The sequence below is a fragment of the Hydra vulgaris genome, chromosome 03 (genome assembly GCF_038396675.1).
Source record: "Hydra vulgaris chromosome 03, alternate assembly HydraT2T_AEP".
NCBI lineage: Eukaryota > Metazoa > Cnidaria > Hydrozoa > Anthoathecata > Hydridae > Hydra > Hydra vulgaris.
In genome coordinates, this window is record NC_088922.1 from 7,055,001 (window position 1) to 7,066,966 (window position 11,966).

The 11,966-nt window shown below is 29.2% G+C and overlaps 1 protein-coding gene across 1 annotated transcript in view; it reads right to left on the minus strand.

The window, feature by feature from the left end:
- The window catches only part of LOC105843836 (cilia- and flagella-associated protein 157), a 2,102-nt gene extending 351 nt beyond the window's left edge, over positions 1-1,751 (minus strand). The window contains exon 1 of the mRNA XM_065792203.1: positions 1-1,751. This exon is cut by the window's left edge and continues 351 nt beyond it. Coding sequence (XP_065648275.1) covers positions 170-1,522 — 1,353 coding nt within the window. The 5' untranslated portion in view covers positions 1,523-1,751 and the 3' untranslated portion in view covers positions 1-169.
- Between the last annotated feature and the right edge of the window lie 10,215 nt (positions 1,752-11,966).

Here is an 11,966-nt window from a genome sequence, read left to right on the forward strand (position 1 = left end):
CTTTTTAAACAAAACAATGAATAAATACTTTTTATAATAAACAATTTTTTTAAAAAACTATAATAACCATTATATAATCTAACTGTCAGTTACTATCAAAATGTTAACTGCCTATAGAGAAACAACCACTAAAATAAATTAAAGTTATATTATTATAACTGCAATACTATTAAGATGGCGACTGAATGATTGCTGGCAAACGATATTTGCGTGACTTGTTGTCAATCATTTCTATAAAATTTTCTCCAGTCGACACAGATTTGTTTTTTAATGATGTTTTAAGAGCTACTGTAACATGTTGCATTTTGATAGTTTTCCTTTGCAAGGTTGTACGTAAAAACATTTCATCTTTTAAAGCATGGATTTGTTGTTGTAGAATTTTTACTTTTAAGCTCCACATTTTTTTGTTTTGAGCTAATTCCTTTTCAAGCTTGGCTATTTCCAACTGCTGCTCATTCATAATGTGCTCAAAGTGTTGTCTCTCCTGAAATTTTGAAGGTGGATAAGTAGCAGGGACTTTTAATTTTATACTAATTTCTTGTATTTTGTTAATATGTTCTTCACTATCTTTTGATTGAATTATCTTTGCTTCTTTTGACTTCTCTAAAAAGTTATTACTTAGTTCATTCCTAACTGACTCACATGCAACTCGAACCTGGTTTTCTATTTCTGATTTAAACTTGAATTCCTGTTCTATAAGTTTTGCTTCACCAAGTTGCTGAACTTTTAAAATTTCTTTTTGCTGAACAGACAATTCTGCAAGTAATTTTAAAACTTTTTTTTTTTCTTCTTCCAAATTATTAGCAAAAGTAATTTTTTCAGAAGTTAAAGTCATTTTTTCATTGTTTACAATCTCTAATACTGTTTCTAAATCTGCAATCTTTGATTCTATATCTTTTGTATATTTTTTTAAAGAACTATACTCTTGTTGTTTTACAGCCTCATCTAATTTTAAAGCATATAACTTTGCCATTTCATCTAGGTTATCTAAATGGGTATCTATTTCTTTATTAACTGGAAGCTCTTTTTTTATTTCTATTGTTTCACTTATATTATTGTTAGCAATTTTACAACCTAGTACTTCTTCTTTTGTATTATAAGTAAGATAATCTTTTGAAAGTTGAGCAATTGCATTTGCTAGTTGTGTTTTAAAGCTTCTTCTAACAACATTAATATGTTCTTGATGTTTTGATTGCAGATCTAAAAACTTTTTGTTAACATCAGCATGCAGCTCTGTAACAATATTTTCTAGTTGACTGCTGTACTCAGCTTGCAGCTTTAGCTTTGCATAATGCAAGCTTTTTTTTAAATCAGAAATATTATTAACCATAACAGATAACACATCAGAAATTTTTTTGAACTCTAGTATTTCAGTGACATCTGTTTGACTAGCACAATCTCTGCTACAAATACCCACATGGATTTCATCTGAAATTGAAGGCTGATGATACGTAAATATACATTCTTCGTCTTCGCTAGAATTTGAAATTTCGTTTCTAACTTCTTCGCACTCGTTTTCCATGTTGTTAGTATAGTATCAAAATGAACTCAATTATGAGTTCAAAATTTTGTTTAACTTTAACTGACAAATTTTATTTTAATTTTTAATTTCTGCATATTTTAATTTCTGCATATTACCTAAGTTATCTGCACATCTTAATTTTATGACTTATACTAAGCTTAATTTAAAAAGTTAACTACAATTTATCGAAGTATTGTCATAACATTTCGTAAACTTTTTTTATTATATGTTTTTTATGTTTATGGTATGTTATGCAAAATATCCAGGGCTTGTTTAAAGCCGTTTTAACTTATTTAAGCATATATTTAAACTAGGAAATAATTTATGTTCTGCAAACCTATATTATTATTTTATTAGGTTTTATTATTTTACTAAAGAGTCACCTGTAGATTGACATTAAATCTATCAGCAAAAGAAATGCCGAATTATTCATTACCACGTCTCTGGTAGTACCGCGCTCAACTTGTTTCTCCTCGCAGCGGCCTTGTTCGTCAAGGTTCGTGTTTTGAAGCTATGGAGTTGAGAGAGGGTTCTAACCACAACTTAAGTAGCCTCCTCGACTGTAGTTGGCTTTATGGCCTTGAGGAGGTGAGTTTAAATAAAATTAAAAAAACTCTTTTTAATAATACTAATTTCATCAAGACATAATATGTCTTCATGAAAATAGTATTTTTCTGGTATTTTGTTATTTTCTTGATATTTTATTTTTTCTAGTTATTTTTCGCGGTTCTCTGTGACAAGACCTATTGTCTTCTTTGAGTCGCCGCATTCTTTATTTTTTATTTTTATTGATATACTTATTTGTATTTTTCTTTTCTTTTTTATATATTGTATGAAGATAAACAACAAATGTAAAATGAAGAATAAAAATTTAAAAAAATAAGTAAAGCAAAAAAGATGCAGATATATATATATATATATATATATATATATATATATATATATATATATATATATATATATATATATATATATATATATATATATATATATATATATTAGTATATATATATAGATTCATCCGGATTCATCAGGATTTCTGATGAATCTTCGTTGATGAAACACAGTGTTAAATGGAAAAAAAAAATTTTAAGTGATTTTCTACTAATATATAATTGCTCTGTTCTTTTAAGAACATTGATCACTCTATTGTGTAGAATACTTTTTAAATTTGTTTAAATATATATATATATATATATATATATATATATATATATATATATATATATATATATATATATATATATATATATATAATATATATATATATATATATATTATGTATAAAGCTAGAAATTTTTTAAATAAGCACAGTTTAACACAATTATATTTCTCTTTAATCCACTGCCATATAAATTATGCAAACATTGCCTAGGGTAATACCAACAAATCTAAACTGCAACCTCTTTATCGTCAGCAGAAGCATTATTGCTAATTGATAAGACGAGCATATTGCTCGTCTTATCAATTACAAAGATCGACTTGCTCATGCCAAACCACTTTTATTTCAAATGAAAATTCTTAATATTTATCAACTGAAATGATAATCTAGTTCGGCAACCTTTTTCTCTAACTAATTTTGGAAAGTCATGTATCGCATTTCGAGGAGCTTTTCTTTGGATCAAAATAGTTTTGAAAAATTTTAATTTTTCCCATGAATGGAATTACTTTTTATTCACAAAAAACTGAAAGAAATAATTTTATCTTTTGAAGACTTATCTTTATATTTTTAGCATTTTATGAAAATATGAAACTTATTATATAATGTAATATATAATAATATCGGATTCACTATTTATGTGTTTATGAAATAAGTACAATTTTATACAAACTTTGTATTTATATATAAGAATCAATCATAATTTCTTTACAAATTTATTTATATTTTTACGAAATTTATGTTTTTTGCAAATTATTTCTTTGACATTTTTGTTTTATTCTTTATTTAATGTTATTTTAATGCAATTAATATTCACGAGCGGTTCTCGATCATAAGACCTAAAGGTCTTCTGCGAGTCTCCGCGTTCTATTTATTATGTTTTTAATTTTTATACTTGTATATTTTATTATATTTGTTATAGTATAAAGATTTTTTAATTGTTACTGTATAACGATTTTTTTAATCTTAACTATCTTATTGTAAAAATTTATTAAATATATAAGTAAAAAACAAAAAAAAAATATTCAAAAAAAAAAATATATATATATATACATAAATTATATTTATATATATAATTTATTTTTTAAGATTATATATATATAAATTAGTAAAAAACACTTATCTAATTTTTTTCTTCAACTTTAAGTTTCACTATTGCTGGATCATTAGGAAGAGCTCTCTTCAGGAAGAGAACTCTTCCTGATGATCCAGCAATGGTGAAACTTAAAGTTGAAGAAAAAAGTTTGTTTTTTACTAATTTGGGGTCATCCATAAATGATGTCAGTGTTTTTTTTTAATTTTTCCCCCTCCCCTTTGTCAAACTGTCAATTTTTGGCCAACCCCCCGTTATATATGATGTCAGTTTTTGTGTATTCCCCCTCCCCCCCCCCAAAAAAAAATAAAAAATAAAAATGCTTAAAAACCATTGATTTTATTTCTGACTAAATTATACATTTATATAATAGTAGATCTCATCAAATTATATTATATAATAGTCGATAACTCATTAAACAATCAAGTAAGCAAATAGTATTATATATCTTTAATATAATCTTCCCATGGGTTGTAGAAGTGATCATCGGTTGAAACAATAGGTAGTGTTCTCCGCGCTCTTAAAGGATATCGTACTCTTGAGGTACAATCAAATTCGTTGCGTCAACTTCATTTTCATCAAACCATTCAGCAGTTTCCGAACTCTTCTGCAAGGCGATGACTGCCAAAAGTTCTGTCCGGCGCTTGGCAGCAATACGAACAGGTTGGACCCTTTTAATTAGAGGGAGTGTTATAGCAGAATAATGGATAGAAGCATGCTTTTTCAACGTAGCTTGAGAGGCAAAGTAGATATTGCACTTTTTACAGATTCTATCAGCTAGGCTAGACTGAATTGATGGACAAAACGCATCATACGGGAAAATTGGAAATCCTTTGGCAGTACGAGGAAGAATACTTTCAATGTTTGATGTGATAAGCATAAAGACGGATGATGGAAACAATTCGTTTTCTCCTTCTGAGACATCTACTGCTTTGAGCCCGTCTCTCGTTTGGTTGACAGGGGACAGGTGGCGGAAGAAATCTTGCTCTAATTAGAGTAAAGTAAGAGCTTCTAACAGTCCGACAACAACATCGATTTTCACATTTCAAAATTTGAGTAAAATATTGACTTGCACAAAGATGATCGGCAATCCAACGTTGATCTTGAAATAAAAGGCTCCTTGACTCTAGTTCTGATTTGTCTGGATCAATATACTCTGCAATGGTTGGATAACCGTCAATTTGTAGATCAAATATCAGCCAATGCCTGTTCAGCAAAACCAAAGTTCTGCTTTTTCTAAATTTTCATCTATTGTCCTGCCTGATTTAAAAAGATGTTGGTTATTATAAGTTAAAAATTATATTATCATTTTTACAAATTAACTTTTGTCAATGTAATTACCTTGAGAACCAAGATGAGTTACGTAATGTTCGTGCGGAAGAATCACCCCAGATAATTCTTTACTTAGAGGTGACATTCGTCGCTCAGCTCTGTTGTATGCACTGCGGCCTGGAGCGTTCGTCATGATGAAAAGAGCGTCAAAGTTATTCTTAAAGAAATGGTGAATCACGATTTCAATTACTTTCTGGTATTTGGGATTTTCGTTAGGTCCATCGACGCTAAACACAACTATAGGCTTAACCATATTAGTTTGAGGATCTCTGGTAATAGAGTCAAATTCTTTGATATCCAAGAGCCGCTGAAAGTCTAATCCACGAGCGAAGGCGGTCGAGGATGCGTGTTTTCCTGATTGAACAGCAATGTAGGTAGGTTCAGAATAAGTAACAGCATCTGTTTTTTCCGAGACCAACTTTTTTGATCGTAATTCCAGCGTATACAGATGGTAAAGGCTTGTGTTTAGCAGCCACGACCCAGTCGTGATCCGGGAGAGTTACCCGGTACTCCAAATGCATCAACAACGGGGCCTGTTTTTTGGCTGCTGTGATTTTTTTTTTTTTAAATTTATTTTAGGTGCCCCAAGAAGTCCTAACGGTCTTGTCACAGAGCACCGCGGAAGTGCATTTAACCAGGAAGTTCACGCGTCCTTCCTTACCGTGACGCGAAAATATGTCTAGAGTTAGTTTCGAACCTGGATCTCCTGCTTATAAAGCAAGCGTTCTAACCACTGCACCACGGCCGCACTAAATGATTCCAATTAGCACTCTAGCCTTGTCGTCTTGGCTAATGAAACACACTTCATCTGGTCCTAAAATAGAAAAAACTTCTTCCACATATTTCATAGTTAAACTGCAAAAGAGTCCGTCAACATGTTTTAAATGAGATTTATTCTGAGGACTGATTAATCTTACATGGACTTTTTTGACTTGCATTTGCCTTCTAATGTTCCGTAACTTCTCAGAAGTAGACAAGTATAGAGGGCGCTCTTGATGATTGCAAATCCAATTTTGTTCATCTCGGATGTCAATTCGTCGAGAGTTTTAATGCTCTAAATAATAAAGAAACATGTTTGAATATAATTAACTTTTTTACAGAAAACGGGATTTATTTCGTAAATTATATTCAAATCAAATCTTGAAATTAGTTGTTAACATTTCAAGGATATTTACAATAGTGCAAGTACTGATTAAGGGTAAAATTCTAACAAATACAGTATTAACAAACATAGCTAAGCTATCATTACCCGAAGAACCTCTGACCGACGTCTTTCATCAGCGGACGAACCATGGAGAGCAATATTCATAATTGCCTTCAAAAGAAGAGATTGATCTACTTCTAATGACGGTCGACCAGGTTTTTTTCTGATTTTTAGTTTTTCTTTGACTTCTGGATGTTCCAAGCAGATTTCCTCCATTCTGGCTTTTTTCAGTTCTCTAGTTTTCTTCTGTTGAGCTTGATCATACTTTTTTTGGCCAGTTCTTTACATAGATGAGTTAGTTTCTTCTTTTTCTTTTTCAAATCATCCTCTTCAGCTTCAGCAATGAATCCACTTCTCTTTCTAGTCTTCAGTCCAGCAACTTCACAATTTAAAGCTGCAATCTCAGAATTGACTCGATCTTGAGCCACTGTTCTTGCATTTTTTTGATTTTTAGTGGTCAACAAACTTAAAGTTAATCCACTTTGTTAATCATCAATAACAGATCGCTCATTGGTGGGCTCAACAAACTGTGAGGAATTCTTGTCAAATTCAAGTGGAGTATACGTGGGGGCAGACTGTTTTGGCTTAAAATGATAATTGCTTGCTCTTGAACTTCATTGCCTTTTCATTAAATAAATTGATTAAATACATTACTCTTGATTCAAGTTCCTTATGCACCAGTTTCTCTTCTTTTAATGAACTCCATATGCTATGGACTTCTTCCTGGATATTAGCCTTTTTTTTATCGGGATGAGCATTTCCATACAAAACCATAAATAAATTAAGTAATGCGGTTTTATTCATATTTTAATATTGATTTATTAGTATTGTTTACATCACAATCAGAATAATGATTTTGCTCATCGTAAGCGCAAGCTTTTTAAAAGAGTTTCTTCAACCCACTAGGGAGAAGTTAGCGTTTCGAATTTTCAATAGACTTTATGTGTTTGCATTGCATCACATAAAGTCTATTGAAAATTCACACGTTTTACAATCAACTAGAGAGCAATTAGAGTTTCGTATTTGAAATAGTGACAATTTAATTTCAAAAAATGACAAATTGATGAGTTTACTTTGAACCACATTTTATAATCCGCTAGGGAGTGAATAACGATTGTGAATTTTATATACAAAGAGTTAATATTTCTAACATAATTTGATTCGCTGTCAAACGGTAATATATTAATAAAACGAGAGTAATTTTTGTTTTACGTTAGTAGTTGTTATTTATTTAATGTCTCTGGAAAGAATAGACTTATTATATTAATTTATAATATTATATTACAAATAATTTAATAAAATATAATATCAAATTCCCCGCATTTAATATTAATTTCCCCACAAACAAAACATCATTTCTATTCCATTTAGTAGATGTAAATAACGTTAAAATCTGCTCATTAAAACTAAAAAAATAATTTAAAATGACATCATTTTGGCCTCAACACCCCATCCCATTGTCAATTAGTGTCAAACTTTCAAGCACTCCCTCCCTTCCTATATTTACTGACATCATTTATGGGTGACCTCTTTACTAATTTATTATTGCTCTGTTCTTTTAGAACATTGAGCACTCTATTTGTAAAATACACTAACATAATTTACATATATTTATATATATATATATATATATATATATATATATATATATATATATATATATATATATATATATATATATATATATATATATATATTACATCAATCTAATTATGCTTTGTGACCATAGAGTAGCCTAGCAACAGCTTACAAAAAACTTATGTCTAAAAAATATCTTTTAATCATGAAAAAAAAAGATAAAAAGTTCATCTATCTAAAAAAGCAAAAAATAATAAATTTCTTCTCTCAAAAAATTTTTAAAAGAGATTTAAAAGCAATATACAAAACACGCTTGAGTATCTATTGCTGAAATTACTTTTTATTCATTTTGAGAGGTTTTTATATTTTGCTTGAATTTGTATTATTTGCTCGAATCTCCTTTTATAATAATTTCCGTTATTATAAATGGTTAAATCCATATTTAATACCCAAAAGTTAGAAAAAGTAGCTCGCTTTCAATGAAATATTTTTTATATGCGGTATCTGGCAGCCATTTTTAAATCACTCATTTTTACTAAGCTTGCGTAACTTTCCATTTATTTGTCTGAACAACTGTGAGCAGTCATCAAAATTAGCTATTGCTACATACTATCCTCGTTATATTTTCTTTTCCAAAAATTTTGCTAAATGAATTTTTTATTTTTTTTATATTTTTATATATATTCGTCATTATTAATATAAGTTTGTGAAATATATGACTGGAGAAAGTAGAAGACAATAGTCTTATCATCTTGCCCCATTTTTGTCGTTGACAAAATATAACAAAATATAAACCAAATACAAATATAATAAAATATTTATAATACATTTAATTTTTTTTTTTCTTCTTTTACAATGAACATCATTAAATAACCAAGCAAGTAATATAATAGAATTTCAAGAAAAAGTGAAGATTTAAATTGAAAAATGAAAAATTTTAAAAATAAGAAAAAATGTTAAAAATAAGAGATTGTTTTATTAATGTTGAGGTCTAGTAGCTGTTGTTTTACAACGCATTTAAAATGTTGGAATGAGTTTATCGTTTTTATTTTGTTTGTTAGAAATGAGTTCTACAATTGGGGTCCTCTGCTGGATATTGAGAATTTAGATTGTCTTAAAGAGGTTTTCGGAATATAGTAGTTCTTGATAGAGTATTTTGTTTGATATTTGTGATTAATAAGGTGAAAAAAGTTATGGAAGACTTCAGGGACCAGATCATTTTTGAGTTTAAACATGAACTGAAGAATGCAATAGATATTTTGTTCGTAGATATTAAGAACTCTCAGTTCCTTCATTATATGTTTAGAATTGGCATTTCTATTTGCGTTTGTTAATATACGGCATGCTTGTTTCTGTTTTTTATATATTAAATCTAGTTTTGATTGGTAGGTACTAGCCCAGGCAATATTGCAGTAGTTAATATAGCTATGTATATATGCAAAATAAAAACTTTTAAGGCATGCATTATTTAAAATATATCTGGTTTTATGCATAATTCCAATGTTTTTAGATATTTTGTTTTTTAATATATTAATGTGGTCTTTCCAGCTAATATGTTAATCTAAGAATACCCCGAGAAATTTAACTGAGAACACTCGATTAAGTCTAACTTTGTCTAATAGAATATCTGGAAGTTTTAATGGTAGTTTGTCTGAATTGTATGGTTTTGTGAAAAAGATATAATTACTTTTCTCAATGTTGACAGAAAGTTTGTTTGCTTTAAACCAATCGCTCAACTCTTCAAGTTCCTGATTTACTGTATTAAAAAGTGTAGTAATGTTAGAGTGGGTATAGAAAGCTTGAGTGTCATCTGCGAAAAGAATGAAGTTCAATATACTGGAAGATAAAAATATGTCATTTATATAGATTAGGAATAGCAGAGCTCCTAGAAAAGACCTCTGGAGAACACCACATGTGACGATTTCAAGGGGAGTGTATGTTTTATTGTAAAATAAGGCTTGTTTACGGTTTTTTAGATAGCAACTGAACCATTTTAAATTTTTATTTTTTATACCATAATTATAAAGTTTGTATAGAAGGATCTCGTGGTCCACTGTATCGAAAGCCTTTGAAAGGTCGATAAATACTCCAAGGGTGTGTTTGTTTTTGTCGAAGCCACTTAAAATTTCGTTAACTAATTACAGCACGTTCAGTTGAGTGGCCTTTTTTAAATCCGTATTGGTTATTGTAGAGGATGTTATAATTTTGAAGGTATGTAAAGAGTCTCTTATACATTATGCGCTCCAATTTTTTTGAGAAGCATGGGAGTATGGAGATGGGTCTGTCGTTAGATAAAGTTGAGTCATCTCCGCTTTTAAATACTGGAACTACGCGTGCTAGTTTTAGGCGGTCAGGAAAAACTCAATTTTTTAATGAGAGAATAAAGATATACATTAGGGGATACTCAATAACGTCATAAACTTTTTTAACAACTTTAGAGTTTATGTCATCAAGACCAGAACTTTTTCTGGACTGTATGGTTTCAAAAGCATTCCAAAGCTCATCAGGAGATAAGTCATACTCATCCATTGTAAAGTCTACTTTTTTTAAGTGTGATTTAAATAGTTTTTTACTTTGAGTTATTTTATTTGCTAACGTCTTTCCAATGTTTATAAAATAATTGTTAAAGCTTTCAGCAATTTCTTTTTTATCACTGTCAATATGTTTTTATCATTAGTATTAAAACGTTTAGGCAGTGTATAACCAGAGTCAATCTTTTTTTTCCTATTATTTCTTTTATAACATCCCATGTTTTTTTGTTATTTCCGATATTGTTTTGCAATAAATTAGAATAATAATTTTTTTTTTGCTTGTTTTTTTATTTTTTCAAAGAGGTTTTTTTTTTTTTATTTTTTTTTTTTTTTGTATTTGTTTTCATTTTTGTAAGTTGTTTTTTTTAAGTATTTTTCATAGAGCCTTTGTTTTTTTTTTGGAAGATTTAATAAGACCTTTGGAAATCCATGGACTTTGTAAGCTTTTGAGTTTAATTATTTTTTGTTGCTTTGGAAACGCTTTTTCATACGCATCACTGAACTCTAAGTTAAAATATTCATAAGCGTTATTTGCGTCTTTGTAGTTGATGAGTTGCGTCTTTGTAGTTGATCCCAATCTACCAGTGATAGATAGTTACGAAAGGTTTCAATGGTATTTTTATCTATTTTTCTTTTTGTAACGCCTATTAATTTGTTTGATTCCTTGATTGATTTTTCTTTGTAAAATGAATTTGATGTGAAAAATATTGGGAAATGATCACTTATATCAGTTCTTATGATTCCGCTTTGAGTGTGATATTTCGAGAAATTATTAGTAAAAATATTGTCTATGAGAGTTTCAGTTTGACGAGTTATGCGAGTTGGTTCATTAATTAATGGTAAAATATTGTGCTGATAGAGGAGATTTAGAAAGCGTTCGACTTTATTATCATTTTTTAGATTTAAAAGGTTTATATTAAAATCCCCCATTAAGTATATTTGTTTTAATTGAAAATTGAATTGAAGGGCTTATTGGGAAACAATGACAAGCTAGACTTTTTTCAAAAATGAGTTATTATCATTTTTATAAACATAAATAGTATACGCAATAGCCAAAAAAGATATTAATTTTTTTTTTTATTTACTCGACTACATTATTTATTTACTAGTTGAGAAGGAAACATCGTAATAGCAGAGCTAATCGAGACGAGTTCCCTTCGTACCGAAGTACTACGCATACGCTGAGTAGGCGGAGCTGGGTGTTGAACCTGAAATCCTGTTGCTACGCCCAATAATTATTCCGGCTCAATCTGAGCGCTTTAACCAATCTCAGCGCTTAACCAACTGAGCTATCCCGGCTCTTAAGGAATAATTCTTAAAATTGGAGCTATAATTATAAAATCATCTTACTGTAAGCACTGATTTTATAGATTTAAATAAAACTTAAAAGTCATTTTTCTCAAATATTTGTTTTTGTGGCTTGTCATTGTTTCACAATAAGCCCTTCAATTTATATATTCATTTATTTTATTCACTTTTGAATCTAAATATTTGAAAAGTTAGTTTGTTAAAGTAAAGCATCAATCGGTTATAATAAATTTCTTATG